The 23101-nt window shown below is 45.3% G+C and overlaps 1 protein-coding gene across 1 annotated transcript in view; it reads right to left on the reverse strand.

Annotated features, from left to right (window-relative positions):
- The window catches only part of LOC141047057 (uncharacterized), a 54685-nt gene that overhangs the window by 21571 nt on the left and 10013 nt on the right, over positions 1-23101 (reverse strand). The window contains 5 exon segments of the mRNA XM_073541988.1: positions 4743-4833; positions 5026-5123; positions 5207-5330; positions 5413-5592; positions 5722-5871. Of these exon segments, the coding sequence (XP_073398089.1) occupies positions 4743-4833; positions 5026-5123; positions 5207-5330; positions 5413-5592; positions 5722-5871 (643 nt within the window).

Consider the following 23101-nt stretch of genomic DNA (forward strand, 5'->3'; position numbering starts at 1 on the left):
GTCTTGTATTCCAATCATGTGTATCGTGCCACCAAGTTTCAGTGATTCCAATGACATCATATTTCTTTTCCTGCGTTAGTAGTTCCAATTCTCCTTGTTTGTTGCCCATGCTTTGTGCATTAGTATAGAAACATTTTAGTTTGTGATTGGTTTCTCTTTCTCCAATATTTTTATTAATTAGATTCTTTTGTCTTTGTTCTTCCTTTCCACTTCTAATAGCAGAGTTCTCAATAGCATTTGTCAGGTGTATGGCTTTTTCTGGCCTTTTGCTTCCCTTCCCACGTTGTTCTAGTTTAAAGCTCTCCTTACAAGTGTAGCAAGGCGACTTCCAAATACTTGTTTTCCAGTCTTCGTAAGGTGCACCCCATCTCTAGCAATTAGTCCATTGTATAGGTAATTCACTCCGTGATCCAGAAATCCATATCGTTGCTGACGGCACCATCGACGTAGCCAGTTGTTCACCTGCAGAATCATATTCCACCTCCTTGTTCCATGGCCATCCACTGGGAGGATGGAAGAGAAGACCACCTGCGCTCCCAGTTCTTTCACTTTCTTGCCTAAGTTTTCAAAGTCTCTACAGATGGTTTCCAGGTCGTTTCTTGCGGTGTCATTTGTCCCCACATGTAGTAGCAGGAATGGGTAGTCATCTGTAGGTCTGAAGAGTCCTGATATCCTGTCAGACACATCTTTAATTTTTGCACCTGGAAGACAGCACATTTCTCTTGAAGCTATATCCGGTCTGCAGATAGCGGCCTCTATTCCTCTCAGCAGGGAATCCCCCATGACCACCACTCTCTGTTTCTTCTTCACAACATTTTTCTTTCTCCATCCAGGAGGACTCTGAAGGCGTACAAGGTTGCTGTTTGTGGGCAAAGTCTTATCCTGATGTATTTCTTCATCATTTTCCTGCGTGAGAGCCTGGTACTGGTTCCTGAGAAGTATGGGTGCTGACTGCCTCCTGATCCTCCTGCTTCTCTGGGTCACATGTTTCCATTCCTCTGTTTCTTCAGGTGCACTTTGAATTTCTTCTCTTTCTGTAACATGAAGAGATAATTCTGCTCTGTCTAAGAACTCTTCACCTTCCTTAATGATCTTCAATGTAGCTAACCTCTCCGAGATTTTGCAACTTTTCCTCCAATAGGGACACAAGCTTGCATTTGTGGCATGTGAAGTTTGGCTTTTCCACTGGTAAGTCTGTGAACATGTAGCAAGAAATGCAGCTCATTTGATTTTAAGAAACATGTGTACTGGATGAATTACATTTACTGTAATCAACAGAGGTTTATAAATTACACTAGAGATGCAATAAGGGGAATAACAGATCAAGCTAGGCCCAACACCTTCCACTAACACAATAAAATACGTGAATACTCCCCCAAGAATTGACAAGGTTGAGAATGAGATATGATCTCTCAACCCACTCCAGAGAATTTGGTGAAGAAAATAATAACAAGCTCAAAACTGGCGCTTAGGCCTTTGAAGTACCTGGAGGAAGGAGGGTGAGAGAATGATATCTGTTCTCAAAAGGGGGGACTGATAGGGAAACCCTGATTCTTTGGGGTCCCTTCATACACTCTTAGGGTCTCACTCTCCATACTTCTATGATATTAGCTGACAGAGAAGAGATCAACTCTCACCTAATCCTGTTATTCTTGCCTCTCACCTCTATATTCATGTAAGTAAAGAACATATCACGAGTTCCACGTAGGCCTAAGGTAGATAATGAGTACATAGTCTTAGAAATAGATAGATAAAGGGGCTATGAACCATTATTAAGACAGGTTAATGAGGCTAATGTTAGGGTACTGTATAACCAATACCTGTTTCCACCTTTTTCTGGAAATTCCCAAATGTATCTAATAATTAACAGCCGAGTACAATCTGATTGGTTGCCGAATATGAATATGATTGGTTGAAACCATTTATGCTTACTCTTGAATAATCAACTGTCCAATGGAATATGATGATGTAATGTAACCGCCTACTCAAAAGAGTATATAAACTTGATCTGATTAAACAGCCGTGCGGCATTTTGCAGATACATAACCTGTCTCTGTGTTGATCTGTCACCTTGCCCGGGCAACAAGCTATCAATCTGGCTACCATCCGGTATATCTAAAGATCTCACGTTGAGAGATAAAGATCAAACTCGTCATATGTATGTGTATACATGTATCCCTCAATATGTGTACACATGCAAACATTCGTAGGTTTTCTCATAAGTAACATGTTATGAGCATTGTATAGGTATTTATATAAGTGCCTCATATGTGTCTATGTAATATAAGAATAATTTTTTCTCTCTCTTTTTATTCTTTTACAGACCTAATCGCGGAAGGAAGGTACCCACTTTCGGTTCTGATCTTTTTCACTTGGTGGTGTTTTTCCCCCTTTTCTTTTTTCCTTCCCTCCCTCTATTTCTTGTTTTTATAACAATTTTACACATACATGCGATATAGACCTTCATATTTGACCTGGCTCAGATATATGTAATATAATATACTTGTAATTATACACATATTTTCCCCTTTTTTCATTATTTCTAGCGCTTGCGCTGTAGCGGTCATTATTTATACATTATCACTCCTCCTTGCCACACTTCCTGTTTCGAACTTGATTATGCCCCACTTCCATCCAGAGGGACGGTCTGCATCCGCGCGGTTAAACATTAAGCTTCTCTGACACACTTCCTTTTTACTCGTACAGATCATGCCCCACTTCCGTCCGGAGAGACGGTTTGCGCATGCGCGATATTGGCGCTATTGGACGCCTGTACCCCTCCAGCTGTAGTGCATTTGTGTCATGAGTAGAATATAAAAGAGACACAAGTTCCGGCCCATACACATGCACACACTCCACAGGCAGCGGCGCAGTCCCATGTTACCGCATTTCTCGTTCTAGGTTTGTAAAGATTAGCTATATACCGCTTATATTACAATATACTTACAATGCTTTCTTCTGTCATACTCTGGTTTTTACCTTATTTTTACCCTTTTTTTCTCCTCTTCTTTCTTAGAGCTTTTGAAACTTCAATATATAGCCACACAGGTACTTATATCCTTTTACTTTTTGCACATTTCCTCTATGGTACCTTTAAGCTGCGTTAGGCTGTATTTTATTTATGGTATTTGAGTAACTTCTCTCCCCACTTTTCCTCTTTTTTTACAGATTGTACTTATTGATTTATTGTGAGGATTTATTCTGATGATGGAGTCCTTACTCCTGAGAGGAAAAAAATCTTTTTCGTTATTTCTGTTAATTTTGTCAATGTATTGCGTATATTGATTAGACGTCTTCTTTTTGTCATGATCCAGGCTGGATCTGACAGATAAATGTACAAGTAACCTTTTTTTTCCTTGAGCTGTGTGCTCGGCGTTGGTTTTGCCCCCGGTGGCCATTAGGGTCATTGCACTGTGGTGGTTTCAGTTCTAGGTTCCCCCGGTGGCTGTTAGGGTCATTGCACACTGGTTACTTTGGTTTATTGAACGTTATTATTTAGCAGGTGTGATTGCTCTGGCTGACCTATAAAAGAGTGTCAGGTGTTGCAATCAGCGTGGGTGATATTGCTCAGTTGAAACCAAGCCTTGGTGAAGGAAGGAGCTGGAGGAGAGTCCCGGGCATCTCAGTCAGAGTCCTGGAGTGGCAGCTATGGTGTCAGCGAGGAGTGCTTGCTTTGCTTGGTGGAGTGGCAGCTATGGTGTCAGTGAGTTCTTGCAAAGCTTGGTGGAGTGGCAGCTATGGTGTAAAGCTGCACTCATGATGCTGGACTTTGTTGCTGGAAAGCTACTCTTGGATGCTGGACTATGTTTCTGGACTGCTGCACTCAGGTTCTGGACTCTGTAGCTCCAAGGCTGCACGCTGGTGTTGGACCCGGTGGGAGGAAAAGGTGCACTCAGGTGTTGGACTCTGTTGCTGGGAGCATTAGCAACAGAGCAAAGCTAAGTGGTGTTTCCCTGTTTTGTCACTTTCCTCAGTGTGTGTTTAGTGCAGTGGTGGGATTAGTTTCTGCACCGTCCACTTCACTAGTAAGGGATTGGCGCAGGGCGAGTTAGGGATTTTAGGTTCCTGATCGGCGCCCGGTGCGGAACCGGCCTAGGGTTCGTGAGGAGTGCAGGGACACTGGCTCAGGGGAGTGCAGGAGGTTTCCACATCCCCGTTCCCTGTCGCAGGGCCCTCCATTGTATCGGTTTCCCTGGTGTTTCCTTTTATTGTTTAAATTAGCCCTCCTGGAGGCGGTGCATCCAGAGATACGTGTATACTGAAATTCGCCTGCTGGAGGCGGGGTATCCAGCTGCACGTTCTATTATTTAAGTTCGCCCTGCTGGAGGCGGTGTATCCAGGGTCACGCGTGTCTTATAAATTCCCCCTGCTGGTGGCGGTGTGTCCAGCCACACGTGACCATGACACTTATTATAAACTTTTTTCACTCGCACTAATATGTCAGTCAGTGATACTGTACATATTTCATTTTGTGTCATTCTTCGACAGGATTCCTAATTTTACATTATTGTTATATTTTGTTTAGATAAATACCTTTGATAACGGCCTGCTCGGCCGAAACGTTGGGCTCTGTGTGACTAATAAAATTTGCATATTCAAAAATCATTTTCTAAAGCCTGAGGTTTTATGATAGTATTGATCACACGATTGTGATACGGCCTGACTACACCATCGATAAAGCTGCCATAGCCGGTGACTAAGAAGAATCTCTGACTTGTCTATATTTAGTGGTCAGTACTCACCCGACCGGTTATAAGCAGTAATCTCCTCTTTACATCTCTCATCACCCCTCACACATGTCTCTGTAGTATTAATATGGGTCAGATCTTCACCCTAAAATAAATATTGTAAAAGTCACAGATGGAGAAGTCACATCTATGATCAGCTCCAATCCTGCCATCTCCACCGATCTTATTACACAAGTATAAAATATAATACTGTGGGATAAAACAAGACTGAGCACAAGACCTTCACAGCCGTCTACACATCATAGGGGAGATCTCATGACAACTTCTCTCCATCTACCTGATGATCCTGAGGAACATTGGGATCTCCATGTTTACAGTCCTGTGGAAGAAAAGGATGGGGACATCTCTCTGGTATTGTCCTCTTACTGGACAGGTCTGGAAGAAACACATACAGGCAATGAATTTATTCTTTACATACAGATAATTATAGGCCGTGTGTATTTAGTCCTGTCTATTACCTGGTGATGTGAGGGGCTGGGGAACCTCCATCATGACGTCCTTGTACAGATCTCTGTGTCCTTCTAAATACTCCCACTCTTCCATGGAGAAATAGACAGCGACATCCTGACACCTTATAGGAACCTGACACATACAATGATACCATCATCCCCAGATCCCTTCATAACATTACTGTATAATGTCCCAGGATTCCCAGCAGTGTCACCTCTCCAGTCAGCAGCTCAAACATCTTGTAGGTGAGTTCTAGGATCTTCTGGTCATTTATATCACCATGGATCAGTTGGAGAGGTGGAGGCTCTGTGATTGGGTTCAGGGGTCTTTTGCATCCCTCAGACACAAGGTCCTGACAGCGCTCACTAGAGGTCTTCTTCACTACAGTGTAATCCTGGTTATGGAGAGACACAATAATAAACCTCACTACAGACATTTCCAGAATCCTCAACTCTCCAGTTCTGTCCATCTGTTATTCCCATAGATAAGACTGATGTAATGTGACGTCATCAGAATCTCTCACCTCTCCAGTAAGCCGGAAGAGGATCTCTAGGGTGAGGTGTAATATCCTCTCCACCATCTTGTCTCTGTCCATATCCATCTTTGATGTGTAAATCAGGAAAATTCTCTTTTGTAGAAGATCTTCACTGAGAGGATCCGATATTGTAGAGACCTGAATGAGAAGATCAGCCGATGTAACATCATAAAAATCCTGTGTAATAATACAATTACTGGAGATAATAAGGGAAACATATGAGAAGATTTATTATTGTACAGTATTTAGTTTCTTCTTTACATCTACTAATAAAACCTATATATTTAGGCCACAGACAACAAGCAGTTTCTCCCTCAGAGTCGGCAGCTGAATACGTTCCTCATAGACTCATCTTCCATATGCATATGAAAACCCACATAGAGTTAGCTAAAAAACACATGAAGGACTCCCAGACTATGAGAAATAGGACTCTCTGGTCGGATGAGAAGAAGATAGACCTTTTTGGTGATAATTCTAAGAGGTATGTGTGGAGAAAAATAGGCACTGCTCATCACCTGCCCAATACAATCCCAACAGTGAAACATGGTGGTGGCAGCATCATGCTATGAGGGTGTTTTTGAGCTGCAGGGACAGGATGACTGGTTGCCATTGAAGGAAACATGAATACAGCCAAGTACAGAGATATCCTGGATGAAAACCTCTTCCAGAGTGCTCTGGACCTCAGACTTGGCTGAAGGTTCACCTTCCAACAAGATAAAGACCCTAAGCACACAGCTAAAATAACAAAGGAGTGACTTCAGAACAACTCTGTGACCATTTTTGACTGGCCCAGACAGAGTCCTGACCTGAACCCAACTGAGTATCTCTGGAGAGACCTGAAAATGGCTGTCTACCAACGTTCACCATCCAACCTGACGGAACTAGAGAGGCTCTGCAAGGAAGAATGGCAGAGGATCCCCAAATCCAGGGGTGAAAAACTGGTGGCATCATTCCCAAGAAGACTAATGGCTGTACTAGCTCAAAAGGATGCTTCTACTCAATACTGAGCAAAGGGTCTGAATATTTATGACCATGTGATATTTCAGATTTTGGTTTTTAATAAATTTGCAAAAATTTCTATATTTTTGTTTTATTTCAGTCAAGATGGGGTGCAGAGTGAACATTAATGAGAAAAAAAAATGAATTTTTTTGAATTTACCAAATGGCTGCAATGAAACAAAAAGTGATAAATGTAAAGGGGTCGGAGTACTTTCTGTACCCACTGTATGTATGGAGATAAACATGAAAAAGGAAGCATTATACCTATAGAGGGTGGAGTGGTGAAGAATGTGTTTCCTCTATGAGCAACCTATTAATGTGTGTGAATATTACCGTTGAGCTGTAAAGTGTTAAAGTGTGGATAAACACTTAAGAAAAATGAAAATAAGGGACTAGTGCATGCAATATTACTGTGCAAAAAAGGAAATAATAAAAGTGTGGATGTGCTGCTAAGTACTAAACTGAAAATGATCCCAATTGTAAAAGATGTTTTTTGCTGTTAATGTGAACAGTTAAGCAAATTAAAGATTAAACGAAGTCTAAAAAGCCTAAAATTAAAGATGACACATTTCCTTTGCATTTAGGCAAATATATATAGGCATTTTTTACATTTTAAAAAGTACAAAAAGGAGAATGGGGTGATGAAAAAGATTGGCCACGCCAGGAGATTTGTGTGCTCAGATAACTTAGACCCAAGTTTCAGACCTTAATGAGCCTGGTTAGGGTTATGGCTTGTTCTATCCAGGTGATGCAAATTTCCCAGCCAGGAGAAGGATATAAGAAGATAGCAAAGAGTTTTCTTCCAAGTTGCCCTTTCCTCAGTTCTAAATGTAATTAAGACATGGCAGTTATCAGGAACAGTAGAGGTCAAGATAAGGTCTGGAAGACCAAGCAATATATTTCTAATATTAATGCGCCAGTAATGGAGAATCTCCACATACCTTCATCTGCAGAACCGCACACACGTATGGCTGTCCTGTGTCACAGGAGGGGAGGAGTCAGGGGTCACATGATCAGGGCCTCAGTGTATGCCAGGACTCTGCTGTGCTGGTTGTCATGGTGCTGGATGAGGAGAAGTTTATGTGTTCGGGGGGTCAGGAGGGATTTACAGTGTGGATATAGCAGAGCCGTGTGTGTACGAAGTGTATGGAGCAGAGCCGTGTGTGTATGAGGTGTACGGAGTGGAGCCACATGTGTACGAGGTGTTCGTAGCAGAGCCGTGTGTGTATGAGGTGTACGGAGTGGAGCCACATGTGTAGGAGGTGTTCGGAGCAGAGCCGTGTGTATGCGGGGTGTATGGAGCGGAGCCACGTGTGTACGGAGCAGAGCTGTGTGTACGAGGTGTACGGAGCAGAGCTGCGTGTGTACGGGATCTATGAAGCGGAGCCGTATGCGTACGAGGTGTACGGAGTGGAGCAGCGTGTGTACAAAGTGTATGGAGCGGAGTCGTGTGTGTACGGAGTGAAGCTGCGTGTGTACGGGATCTATGGAGCGAAGCCGCCTGTGTACAGGGTGTATGGAGTGGAGCTGTGTGTGTACGGGATATATGGAGCGAAGCCGCCTGTGTACAGGGTGTATGGAGTGGAGCTGTGTGTGTGCGGGATATATGGAGAGAAGCCGCCTGTGTACAGGGTGTATGGAGTGGAGTTGTGTGTGTACGGGATATATGGAGCGAAGCCGCCTGTGTACAGGGTGTATGGAGTGGAGCTGCGTGTGTACGGGATATATGGAGCGAAGCCGCCTGTGTACAGGGTGTATGGAGTGGAGCTGTCTGTGTACGGGATATATGGAGCGAAGCCGCCTGTGTACAGGGTGTATGGAGTGGAGCTGTGTGTGTACGGGATATATGGAGCGAAGCCGCCTGTGTACAGGGTGTATGGAGTGGAGCTGTGTGTGTACGGGATATATGGAGCGAAGCTGTCTGTGTACAGGGTGTATGGAGTGGAGCTGCGTGTGTACGGGATATATGGAGCGAAGCCGCCTGTGTACAGGGTGTATGGAGTGGAGCTGTGTGTACGGGATATATGGAGCGAAGCCGCCTGTGTACAGGGTGTATGGAGTGGAGCTGCGTGTGTACGGGATATATGGAGCGAAGCCGCCTGTGTACAGGGTGTATGGAGTGGAGCTGCGTGTGTACGGGATATATGGAGCGAAGCCGCCTGTGTACAGGGTGTATGGAGTGGAGCTGTGTGTGTCCGGGATATATGGAGCGAAGCCGCCTGTGTACAGGGTGTATGGAGTGGAGCTGTGTGTGTACGGGATATATGGAGCGAAGCCGCCTGTGTACAGGGTGTATGGAGTGGAGCTGTGTGTGTACGGGATATATGGAGCGAAGCCGCCTGTGTACAGGGTGTATGGAGTGGAGCTGCGTGTGTACGTAGTGTACAGTGCTGAGCAGTGCGTGTACAATATGTACGGAGCAGAGTTGCTTGTGTACGGATAGGAGCCATGTGTCTACGACATGTACTGAGCAGATCCGTGTGTTTACGATGTGTACTGAGCAGATCTGTTTGTGTAAGGAGCGGAGCTTTGTTCCATCATGTTTTGGTTCATTTAATAAGTAGTTTTTTTTAATAAAACAATGATTGGCTCCATCTGAATATTACATGTGTTGTTCTCCAATATTTCCTCTATTATTCCCATCTGTGTATTACATCTTGTGTCTTTTTATTTCTTTCTAATATTATTCTGTTAATGTAGAAAATGTCTGCGCTGAATAAACCACACAACCCCACAAAAGCAAGGGTTAAAGAGGCCAAATATAGCAATAAATTACAAATGGATATGGGGATCTCAATTAATCAATATATACAATGAAAAAACAGAATGTCCACCAAACATATATGTTCTAAAAAACGCAGTAGCAGAAAACACACTGAATGAAACTACCACTATATAAAAATAGATAAAAGGATCAAACATATATAATAGGCGTATAAATAATAAAAACACTTTAAGAGGATATATATATATGTACCTTAGGTGCATTCCAAAAAAACGTTCAAAGCCTCATAAGGGGACCAGAATGTAGCGATTATGAGGGAGCTAATGAAGTTGAGGCTCCATCGCTGCAATGATAATCAAATACTGTACATACAGAGTCTAAAAGCAAGACAAGAGTACGTTTAAGGCACTCAGTCCAGCAATATCTGCTGAGAACTGTCCCGGCCGGTGACAGTCTCTTAGTTACTCACTGTACGCAGCTCCCTCGGTGCGCCGACGTTCTTCGCGGCGCGATGCCGCCGGCTGCAGTGAAGTTGCAGGACCTTGATGACGTCAAAAAGTCACGTGACTGAGATCAGCAGGTAGTACGGACCAGATCCTTCCAACCGGTTTCGTACTATGTCACAGGAAGCAGTCTCCAGTCTATTAGACACTTATTAGCAAGATTTTTTTTCTTGATAAAGGTGTGTCTTTCAAAGTAAAACATTTCTCACATTAGGAATATACACTGTGTTCCAAATTATTATGCAAAAAATATTTCCTCATATTTTCTCTAAATTACCTATATGAATTGCAGTCATTGTTATTTTCCAGTCATCTAATATTCTAGTATAATTGCAATGTTTTTGAACAAACTGCCTATGAAAACAGTATATTTTTAAAAATAAGAAACATTCAAAATGCATGTTCCAAACTATTATGCACAGCAGAGTTTTCAACCTTTTTATTTTTATTTTGAACAAAAAAAATGGTCAATTGTGAAATTATAAGCATTATCAGCTTATTACAAAATGAAATCAAACAGTTTTCAAGTAAAAACTTTATTCTAGGTGATGTTACATTTGCACATAGGACCCCTTGTTTGAAAGAAGCTTCTGAACTCTCTCGTCCATTGAATTTGTCAGTTTTTGGATGATTTGTGCTTCAATTGTTTTGCATGTGGACAGAATACCCTCCCAGAGCTGTTGCTTAGATGTGAACTGCCTCCCGCCATCATAGACACTTCTTTTGATGATGCTCCAAAGGTTCTCAATGGGGTTGAGGTCAGAGGAAGATGGTGGCCACACCATAAGTTTGTCCTCTTTTATGCTCATAGCAGCCAGAGATGCAGATGTGTTATTTGCAGCATGAGATGGTGCATTATCATGCATGAAAATGATCTTGCTGCGGAAAGCACTGTTCTTCCTCTTGAACCATGGCAGGAAGTCCTGTTTTAGAAACTCCACATAGATTATGGAGTTCATCTTTACCCCTTCAGGGATCCTAAAGGGGCCGACAATCTCTCTCCCCATGATTCCAGCCCAAAACATTACTCCACCTCCTCCTTGTTGGCGCCTTAGCTGTGTTTTCATGGGGTGTCCATCAACCAGCCATCCTCCACTCCATCCATCTGGACCATCGAGCGTTGCATGGCACTCATCGGTGAACAAAACAGTTTGGAAGTCAGTCTTCATGTATCGTTTGGCCCACTGGAGCCGTTTCTGCTTGTGTGCAGTGGATAGAGGTGGTCGACAGGATGGCTTACGCACAGCTGCAAACCTCTGAAGGACCCTGCATCTTGTTGTTCTGTTGTTCGGGGGACGTAGGAGGCACCAGCAGCTTCAAAAACTTGTCTGCTGCTATGACAAGGCATTTTTGCAGCTGCTCTTTTAACCTGCCGCAATTGCCTGTTGGAAAGAGTCCTCAATTTTTCCTTATCAGCACGCACACGTGTGCTGGGAATCAGCTACATACTTCTTGATTGTGAGATGATCACGATGAAGTGTCTTGGCAATGTTGATTGTAGTCATGCCTTGACCTAAATACTCCACAATTTGTAGCTTCTCAGCAGCTGACACACCCTTTTTCTTTCCCATTTTGGCAAAAAATGTAGGCTGCTCAATAATGTGGAACAGCCTTCTTAAGTAGTCTTGCCTTTATTTGTACACACCTGCCAAACTAATTTGCACAGGTATCTGCAATTGCTTACAGTGATATAAAGAGCCCTGACACACATCACCATCAATGAGTTTAAATGACAAAACAAAAAAATTCTAACCTTATCACTCCTAAACTCTTTTTACATAATAATTTAGAACACAGTTTAAAGAAGACTTCTCTGATGTCTATCAAAATATGCTTTCTGGTTAAAACATTTTGTACAGGGAAAAGGCTTCTTCCCTGTATGAATTTGCTGGTGCTTAACAAAATGTAATTTCTGGTTAAAACTTTCCCAGATTGTGAACGGGAAAAAGGCTTTTACCTTGTGTGATTACTCTGATGATGAAAAAAGCCGGATTACTTACCGGTAATGCTCTTTTAATGAGTCCATGACAGCACCCACTTGGAGAGAGGGATCTGCCCATAGGAACAGGAAACCTACAGAGATAAAAGAGGGCGGTCCGCCTCTCCTCCTCAGTTGGATTTCAGAGTACCCGGAGGACCGCCAATTATTAGGCCATTATATTATTCAATATTCTAAATTTATTAACTTTACAACTAAGATGGTGTATATCCATTATGTTAACTTCTAGGGAGGGTTAGTGAACGGGTGCTGTCGTGGACTCATTAAAAGAGCATTACCGGTAAGTAATCCGGCTTTTTACTCTTCGCCACGACAGCACCCACTTGGAGAGACTTTCAGAGACCTTCACCTGGGAGGGACCACCGTGCCGAGGACCGCTCTACCAAAGGCTAGGTCCGATGAGCATGATAAATCAAGCCTATAGTGGTTATAAAAGGTAGAGGGCGTTGACCAAGTAGCAGCCTTACAGATAGACTCGATTGCGACGTCTCCCCTCTCCGCCCAAGAGGAGGCCATAGATCTGGTGGAGTGTGCCTTGATACCCTCCGGAGGATCTTCATTGCTCGCGGAGTATGCCAGGCTGATTGCATCTCTGATCCATCGAGACAGAGTATCGATATATTGTAGTACTGCTCTTCTAACATCTAGCGTATGGAACTTTTCTTCCTCTGGAGTAGAAGGGTTACTAAAAAATGAGGGGAGGTGGATCTCTTGTGATCTATGAAACTTTCTTGCTACCTTTGGTAAATATGAGGGGTCTGGTTTTAATATTAACTGATCCTGGAATGTCAACAGAAAAGGGGGTTCTATTGAAAGTGCTTGTATGTCACTAACTCTTCTGGCTGAGGTTAGTGCCACTAGCAGTACTGTTTTGAGAGACAGATGTTTAAGGGATATTGAGTCTAATTGTTCAAATGGAGGGAGTGTAAGGGCCTCTAGCACCAGGTTCAAGTCCAAAGGAGGGACTCTAGGTATGTGTACCGGTTCGCTCCGCTCACAGGCCGAGATAAATCTGGTTATCCATCTATTGCCTGCCACGTTATAACTACAGAGGGCCCCTAAAGCCGACACATGGACTTTTAGTGTGTTGATCGATAGTCCTAAATCTTTCCCCTTCTGTAGAAATTCTAGGATTGCTGTTATCCGGATTTCTCTGGAGCCAGGAGTTGTGTGAAACTCTAGGAATTTCTTCCACACCCTGGTGTAAATTTTCGTCGTAGCCAGTTTCCGACTTTGTAAGAGAGTTTTGACTAACCCCTCCGAGAATCCTCTTGCTCTCAACATTTCCCTTTCAAGTTCCAGGCCGTCAAGTGGAGATTGTCCACTTGAGGATGGAAGAATGGCCCCTGCGAGAGGAGCCTGGGGGTTGAAGGAAGCACCCAAGGGTCTGTCACAGACATTGCTTGCAGGCATGAAAACCACGGCCTCCTGGGCCAGAATGGCGCTATTAAGATTATTCGTGCTTCCTCCGCCCTGATCTTCCTGATCACCTGCGGTAGTATGATTGGGGGGGAAGGCGTATGCTAGTTTGAACTGCCATGGGGCTTGGAGGGCATCCAGGATTTCTGGACTGTCTGTCGCATTCAGAGAGGCGAATCTTCGCACCTGCCTGTTTCCCCTGGTGGCGAAGAGATCTATCTGGGGAAGACCCCATAGTGACACGATGCGTGTGAATATTTGATGATTCAGGCACCACTCTCCTTGCCGTAGTGTATGGTGGCTTAGAAAGTCTGCTTCCGAATTGTTTTCCCCTCTTATGTGGAGGGCTGAGAGAGACGAAAAATGTTTTTCGGCTAAGGACAAGATCTTTCTTGCGGAAGAAATTAATGTGACTGATCGAGTCCCGCCTTGCCTGTTCAGATATGCGACCACTATGGTGTTGTCTGCCAGGATTCTCACGTTCTGTCATTGTAACTGTGGAAGAAAGTGATATAATGCATGACCCACTGCTTTTAGCTCTTTCAAGTTTGATGAATCCTGCTCCTCCCTTATACCCCATAAGCCTTGGGTGAAGGTGCTTCCCATATGAGCTCCCCATCCTGTGGGGCTGGCGTCAGTAGTAATTATACGGGAGGGTGTTATTACCTATGGTACTCCTCCCGATAGGTTATCCTCCTCTAGCCACCATGCTAGGGAGGTTAGGACCATCTGAGATAAGGTGATTTTTTTCCTCAAATTCCCATGGTCCTGAGTTTCCTCCAAGAGGATTTGATGCTGTAATTCTCATGTGAAATTGGGCCCACCGAACTGCCGTGATGCAGGAAGTAAGGGACCCCAGGAGGGACATTGCCTCTCTTAAAGATGTGTGGTTTGTCTATTGCTGACCTGACCTTCGTTTTAATTGCTGTAATCTTTACCTGTGGCAGCAGACATTTTTGGCTTATGGAGTCTAGCTGAAGACCCAGGAAGGACTGAACTGATTGTGGTTCGATTCTGGACTTCTTGAAATTTATTACCCAACCAAGAGTCTGTAGGGATAAAATTGCATCAGCCACTCGTTCATTACATTGTCTAGTTGAGTTCCCTATTATCAAAAAATCATCCAAATAGGGAACTATCAATGTATCCTTTTGTCGTAAGAAAGCCATTACTTCCAGCATCACCTTTGTAAAGACTCTTGGTGCGATGGAAAGGCCGAATGGCATGACTGTGAACTGAAGGTGTTGTATGGTGCCCTCGAGGAAGACCGCCACTCTGAGGTATTTCTGGAATCTGTAATGGATGGAAAGATGATAATAGGCATCTTTCAGATCCAGGCCTGCCATCCTACAATTTGGGAAAAGGTGCTTAATTGTAGATCTAATAGACTCCATTTTAAATTTATGATTTATTATAAATTAATTTAGTTTCTTCAGGTTAATTATCGTCCTGAAGGAACCATCGGGTTTAGGTATCAGAAAGAGAGGAGCGTAAAATCCTCTCCCTTCCTGTCCTCTAGGCACCTGGACCAAGACTTTTTTGTTCAGCAGACTGAAAATCTCAGTCTCTAAGGCCCGTTGTTGGACTGGGGAGCTGAGGGATGTTACGATGACTGAGTTACGGGGTACATGATGGAACTCTATTTTTAGTCCTTCCCTAATAATGCCTAGGACCCAAGGGCTGGCCATGATTTTCTCCCATTCCTGAAGGAAAAATTTTAGTCTCCCTCCTACTGGAGGGACTGGTTCTTTAGCTCCGATCTCTGCGGAAGGAGGATCCTCTAAACATAGCACCTTTGCCTTTCCCTTCCTTCGTGGCCCAGCGATTTTGATTCTCTGTTGGTCTTCCCCTACCAAATGGTCGTCTCCTAAATGCCCTCATATAAAATGGGAGACAGGGGTTAGGGAATCCTTTTTTCCTTTCCTTTGCTTTAGCAAGGATTTCATCCAAAGCTTTTCCAAATAAAAACTCACCCTCACAAGGTATGGCACAGAGCTTTGCCTTGGATTGGGTGTCACTTTTCCAGCTCTTAAGCCACAGGCTACGCCTGGCGTTATTAAGCTTGCTGTTCGGGTTGACATGCGTAGCGAGTCAGCTGACGCATCTGCTATGTATGCCGCTGCGCCACGAATCAGTGGTATCACAGCTCGTAGCTTCTCTCTGGAGACTTTTTGTTCTACTTGTTGGTCTAGCTGATCAATCCAGACCAGCATAGAGCGAGCTGTGCACGTACTGGCTATTGCCGGCTTAAACGTGCCCGTAGCTGCCTCCCATGCCCTCTTTAGTGAGGCATCCGCTTTCCGGTCCAGTGGGTCTTTTAGAATCCCTGCGTCTTCTACTGGTAAGGCCGACTGTTTTGAGGCTAAGGCGACTGCCGCGTCGACTTTCGGGACCTTAGACCACGTTGACAATTCCTCGTCGCTGAAGGGATACCTTCTTTTTGACGTCGAGGGAAGATAACCTCTCTGGTCCTGCTTCTCCCATTCCTTTCTCACTAGGGCTTTTATCGCTGGTATAACGGGAAAAACCCTTCTCCTCCTATCTGTCAATCCCGCAAACATAATGTCTTGTGTCGTCTGCGGTTCTTTAGTCTCTGCGCATCCCATGGTGTTTCTCACTGATTTCACCAAATTGTCCATGTTATCTAATGGAAAACATGAACGTCCCTTGATATCCGAGGAAGATGATGATGTAGACGTATTGGAGCTGTCGGAGACTACTGCTTCGTCCTCATCCGTATCTAAGCTAACTGCAGTCGATTTGTTAGTCTTAGTTTTCTTAGATATGCCACTAGACTGGGTTAGGGCCTGTAACTCCTCTCTTATTATAGCCCTTATGTCTGTGACTGGTGTTGAAGCCTGTTTTGCAGTCTCATTTATACATTTTTTTGCACAGTCTCTTTGTAGAAGAGTCCGGTAAGGGACGTGTACAGAGGGCACATTCTTTGTTTTTTGATTTTTCTTTCCTCTTAGCCTACGGTGGACGTAGCAGATTTTTTTTTTTGGGGGGGAGAGAGAGGGAGATCGAGAGGGAGAGAGAGAGGGAGAGAGAGATTCTTTAACAGCTTGATAGGCAGAGAGTCGTCCACTCACCCAGAGAAGCTGTAGGTACCGGCTCAGGAGGCTGAGAAGGGGTTCTATTGGCATGGCTTCTGTGGCTCCTATCCGAGGAGCCTCGACGTGAGTGATCCTTGGCTGCCGCTGTGTCACCTCCCTGGGGCTGCGTGTCCTGTCTTGGGGAAGACATGTCTGCACGCTCTATCCATATCCCCACGGTTTTTTTATATCCCCTTCAATACCTGGTACCTCCCCCTCCCAGGTGCGCCTGCCTGCGGCGCGCTCATTAGCCTGCAACCGGCCTGGAAATACAGTTGCCGGCGCTGCTGCATTAAACCATCTCCTCTTTTTTTTCTTCCTGGAAGGGGTGGGGAGTGCTCTTCCCTGCTGATCTCGCGCGGCTGTGTGACACCGCGCATGCTCAGTGGACTGAGGAACCTCCGTTAACCCGGAAGTTCCTCCTTGCCTCCTCCCAGCGCTGTATGTGCGTCCTCCCTGATGCTGAGGCCTAGAACGCCGTAGATGCTTCCTTCATCTCGGCTCTGCACCCCCACACGAACCGGGATGGATGTCTCCAAAATCCCGGTGACGTGTATGATTTACCAGAAAACCCCTGGTCGGCTCCACCCGGTACCGGTGTTTCTCCTTGCGCTGCCGCTGTCCCAGACGAGGAGGGAGCCGGACTCCAGCACTCCCCCGACGCTGCTTCTGGACCGGAACCCTTGCCGTTCGCACAGTCACTGCACAGGCGGTTCCTTGGTCCAGGTATGTCTTCTTTGTAGAAATCCTGTGGTTCCTATAGGAACAGGAAACCAACTGAGGAGGAGAGGCGGACCGCCCTCTTTTATCTCTGTAGGTTTCCTGTTCCTATGGGCGGATCCCTCTCTCCAAATGGGTGCTGTCGTGGCGAAGAGTAAAAGAGATGATTTCTTCACATAACATTTTCCACCTTCTGAACATGAAAATGGCTTCACCCCTATGTGAGTCCTCTGATGTGTAACAAGTATTGATTTCTCTGTAAAACATTTCCCACATTTTAAACAGGAAAAAGCTTCTCCTCTGTGTGGGTTCTTTGATGTATAACAACATCTGATCTCTATTTAAAACATTTTCCACATTCTGAACATGAAAGGCTTCTCCCCTGCGTGAGTTCTCTGGTGCATAACATTGGGGATTTATATACCCTATGGATGAGAGGAATTTGGAACATTCTGTGACTCCGACAAGTAAAGTTTAGGTATCACATACAGCATTTTCACCCATTGCTCCTCAAAGGACCCACGTCATCCTCCCATTTTGTCTAAACTATCAAATGTAGGGCCAGTAAAGGCCCCGTCACACTAAGTGATCTCGCTAGCGAGATCGCTGATTTTGTGACACATCAGCAATCTTGCCAGTGAGATCGCTGTGTGTAACGGGGATCAGCGACTGGCCCCACTGCCGGTTATCGCTGATCGTGCTTGAGCGGCCTGGGCAGTTTTTCGATTGCTGGTCTCCCGCTGCCCAACGCGCATCGCTGCGTGTGGCAGCGAGAGACCAGCGATCAGCGACGCTGGTTGCTAATGTAAACGTCGGGTATCCAGGAGCCGCACGGCTCCTAGATACCTGATGTTTACCTTGGAAACCAGCTTGTACGCCGGGTTCCAAGGTAAACAGCGGGTATCCAGGATTCGCGCAGCTCCTGGATACCCGACGTTTACATTAGAAACCAGAGTCACTCGTCCCGATCGCTGGGGCTGTCTATGTGACAGCTCACCAGCGATCAGCCTAACGATGCCCCAGCGATCCCATCATGTCGGATCATTGGACATCGTTTAGTGTGACAGGGCCTTAACTGCCTATAAATAAGGGATATTAGACCTTTTGTGTCCACCACTTTAGGAATTGTATCTATTGTGAGATCTATAAATCAGTAAGGCGTTTATTCTAGATAGTGTACTATACACATGACGTATTTGCAGATACTGATTAACGACCCTATTTGGAAAGTTAAAAATCGGCCTTTATTTGTTCAAAGCTCTTAAATAATTCATCCCTCAAGATTTGTGATACCAAACATATACGCTTATCCTCCACTCACTACTCTTTTTTTGCTTTCTGTAGCTCTGGTAAGTTATAGTTGTGCCATATTATATGGAAAAAAGGGGGAAGGAAAAAAAGGATAGATAGAAAGATTAAGAGGAAGGAGGAAGTATAGATAGTAACGTCTACCTCTCTACCTCCAAGGCATATAGATTATGGATATATTGAACACAAAGAAACTGCGAAACAAGCAGACCCCAACTCAAATCCATAACTGGTGTTGTTTTTTTTTTACAGGTGTAAGTCTAACTTTCAGTCCTAGTGATCCTACTAAGTGGAACCATGGAATACATAGCAAGTAAACTGATACAGCCAGATATCACAGTAATATAATGTGAGCTCAACTTATATGCAGTTCTAAGATCTTATATGAACTGAGACATCCTTTATAGTGTGAGAGAGGAACATAAAACTCTATTAAGCTATATGTAATTATATTCTTAAAGAAACAACCAAACATCTGTAAACTGTCTCTCTCATCAGGGGAGACAAGTTTCATTTCAGAAGCTCATATGATTGGCAGGTTCCTTTCCCATCTGGAAAGTTCCTGATCCATTGAAAGCCTTCTGCAACGTGCTGGAACTCTCTGTGGCAATGGTGGAGCAGGTGTCCAGTAAGATATATATGGATTCTGGGAATATCCAGGGCATCACAGAATGGTCTCATGCTGCTTGGATTTTTGAAAATATATGTGGCGCCCCTGAGGGTCCAGTCGCCACAGAGGTATTGCACCTCAACCAGAGGTGTAGTATCCCACCTTTCAGGTAAGATGGAGACATCTGACCTGGCTATAAAAAAAAACACTGCATCCACCACACACCACAGCAGCAAGTGATGTGCTTCACCATCCCTGCTGGCTAGGAAAGGGTGTTAGAAGGTGGGTGGAGCTGGAAGGTTGGAGCGGGAGAATAGAAGGGAAGTTAGGATCAGTCTTCCCGTAGAGGAAGAAGGGAAAAGACGTGCATAGGCAACCTTCCCGTAAGTGAAGGTGGGAAGAGATAGAATTGTACAGCAGACCCCTGCTCTGAGGGACTGCTGGTACGGACTGAAGGACTGAAAGAAGCTCCCTGAAGGGGATAGGGATTTCCCAGAGGCACTGGTGGAGAGTACTCCCCGTGGGGCTCGTTCCATGCTGACGGACGTCAGGTTGGGGAATTCCAGGTCGCAGAAGGGTCTCGACCCCTAGCCTAGTGGAGTGGACAACAGGACTCAGTTAGCAAGCCAACAGCTGTGGCAACTTTAGGGGCCACTGCCAATTACCACAGTTATCTTCTCCGGAAAGGCAGCCAGAAAGGATCAAGAAAACGTTTTGGGTCACGTTATCTGGCAGGGTTCGCGGCAGCTGGCCTGGGACACTGACTGTGAGGTGCTGGAAAGGAAGGAAAGTGGAAAGCAGCACTGTGAGATGGCCAGGGAAGGCACATACTGACAGGAAATTCTGGAAAGGTGTTCTCTATCTTTCTGGAGGTTGGCTGGATCCCTCACCTGGAGGATGTGGCACCAAGCGGGAATCTGTACTGTAGACAGAACTATGAGTAAAGCTTTGGAACTGCACCCAGCTGTGTCTTCTGCATTCTTCCTGCGTCACATTCTCAGCACTGCTACATCTCTTGCCTAACACTATATCATCACCGTGATCCTCAATTTCTTCTACAACTGCACTGGGACTAAGCTCTGCCTGTGGAGAGCTATTCCAACTCTGCTGCATCACACCATCAGTCCCAGAGGATCTGCACTGCAGCGCTGGTCCCTTCTGATCAGATACTACAGGTGGCGTCACAAACACTGTATACAAAAACTCTTTATTTTCAATCCCCTGTAAATATACCCCATTTATTGGATGCCCAGGGACACGGACCGGGTCACCGCCGCAGTGATACTGTCCCTTTAAAAAGCGGCCCGATACAGAGTACCCCACGGCTCTGGTGGGCGCTCCAACTTGGTGTCACGAACAGGATTTCGATGCTCGGTGTCACTGGGTCCTGTGTGCCAGAAATTTGACTGTACTGAGAAATAAACCACAATGGGCAAACCACAGCACATTTATTGGACTATGATTTTGACTGTAAAGATGGCTGCTATGGCGGTCCCACGAGGTGTGCGGTGAGGCATGCCATCGTGGGCGGTACCCAAGAAAGAGCGTGAAGCAGCATGAACCTCCCCTGCCTGTACTTCTATGCAACTGCATCATGGCCGACAGCCAGAGGGGTCTGGATCTTGGCCTGGTATTGCAGCAAAGGAAAAAGACACCGCCGCCAGGGGGTGAAGAGAGGCCCCACGGTGGGAAAGAGAGCATAGGAGAAGCCAGTACACCAGGAGGCCATGATGGAGAGCAGAAGGAGGCCTGTGAAGTGCGGTGGAGAAATGCAACTTTCTCCCGACTCTGTGCAATCAGGCTCCGGCCCCTCGGAGTATGTCAACCTGGAGCAGGAAATTGAGGAGCTGAACAGGAGTCTGCATCAGTGGCAGGCTCTCCTTGCGCAGAAAAGACAGGCTGCCCATGAGGAAACTGCCAGAACACTGGTACCAATGCCACCGGTACCCACTCCCAGTTCCAAGGTACCACCACCAATGATACCCACCGCCAGTTCCCAGGTACCATCTTCGCCGGTACCTGCCGCACCAGTCTCTCCGTCACCGGAGCCTGTGAAAGATGACTGCGGCCCTGGAGGAATAGGTACGGTCAGCGCCCCTGGGACAAGGGATGCCCTGCTAGGCTCCATCGGGTTACCACCGACCAAAAATTCCGGCCAGGTCGTCATGGACATCGCGGGGGACCGGAAAGCTGCGCCCAGGGGAGGGATCCTGGAACCTGTCCCCATAATGCAGTCAACTCCCGCAGCATGCAACAGGCTGGAGATGGCCGGGTGGGAGGGGAGGAAGAGGGAGCTGATGTCATGGGGTTCCCCATCACCACACAAGAGTTCTGCCATAGGCAGATACTTACATTTGTGCAGGAAGAGTGGGAGCGACAAAGGCAGAAACTGGCCTTGGCGGAGCGTAATCTAAGGGGCAAGATCCAGGCCCATGGTGAGCATTTGGAGAACTGTAATCCCATGGGTTGGGGCAGAGTCCTCTGCTTCGACCTCAGAGGATTCGGGTTCATCCAGGACTCCAGAAAAGCTCCCAACCTATTTGTGAACAGGCGGGATGTCGAAGCTCATCTCATCCGGGGACATCCGGAGCGCGATCTGTTCCCTCACGAGTATGTCTCCTTTACTCGCCATCTTGGAGACAGGAGATGGTACGTGCTTCATGTCCGCAGGATTCCCGCCGAGCTGATAGCTCCACAGGACCACCAGGGGGCAACAACTGAGGCTCCGTCAGTGTAATCCTAGCCATGGCAATACCACCAGTGCCACGTACAGCAGCAGTGACACCAGCTGCAGAAAGGCAGATTGTTCCTCAGGCTGCAATTGTACCTCAACCAGCACTCAATCCATCATCATTGCCAACAATAGGACAGGAGGAGACTTTACCAGATGAAGCTCCGCAAGCAGTATATACCCAGGCTGCTACAGCAATCATAATCCATCCAAGACGCAGTAGTCCTGAAGTTCTTCCCTGGAAGCAAGGGAACCAAACAGCTTCAATGTAACCAGGAGGTTGTATCATTCAGCCCCATTAAAATGAACAGAGACTAGGGCAAGTCCGTTGTAAATAGTTAGACCCAGGGGGGCTTTGGCAACATATTATACCTGATTATGTTTTATAGTCATAAGGAGAAAAAGAAGTAGAGACAATGGGATCATGAACAGTGAGTGATCAAAACTTTCTTTGTATATAGTTTAGCACCTATTCAGGTGCTCCTTCTTGGTTTTACACGTGCCTTTTAAAATACAGAGACTTCATCATTGCACAACAACTACAGACCTAAAGAAAAACCTGTTAGGTGTGGCCGAAGATGAGGTCTAAAGGGGAAACCAGTTATATCTTGCCGCTCACCCAAAACCAACGTTGGAGGTTTTGAGCGGGTCCTCCATACAGCACAAGGACACTAGAAGATACCCCGGCTGGGATAGAATCTGCCACTTACCTCAAATAATGACAGCTTTTTGACTGTAACTAATAATGTTATTATGATTGTAAATATTATACTATGTATAGGAAACGGTATATTGATAGTGTATAGGATTATTGTGAAAATCTAGTATAGCATTGGTAGAGTATCAGAACTAATAGGTATCAGTAGATTATTAAGTAGGGAACTGGCTTTTTGTAAAATATGGTGAATGTCTAATAGTAAATGAGAGAAGTATTGTTTCTGGGACAAGGTGTCCAGAGCAGGTGGCGAACCATTTAACAACGGTTGTCACCCAAACAGTTTAGGGACATGTGTTAGTATTGTATAGATAGATGTAAGACATAAGGAATAATGATAGTATTTCAGCAGGGATAGTGTGCCCTGACTTGGTAACGAACTTCACAGTTGGTAATGGTTGCTGCCAGTAGCACTTTAGAATATAGAAGATAGGAATGGATAACTATCTAGGATGTAAGATAGTAGTAAGATATAGATAATGTAAGGTAATGTTATCATGTAACGTTGAAGTGAGAGAGTGTCTCTCATAAAGGGAAGTTGAGT

The sequence above is a fragment of the Dendrobates tinctorius genome, unplaced genomic scaffold, assembly GCF_039654945.1.
Source record: "Dendrobates tinctorius isolate UK_male_01 unplaced genomic scaffold, ASM3965494v1 ptg000126l, whole genome shotgun sequence".
Classification (NCBI taxonomy): domain Eukaryota; kingdom Metazoa; phylum Chordata; class Amphibia; order Anura; family Dendrobatidae; genus Dendrobates; species Dendrobates tinctorius.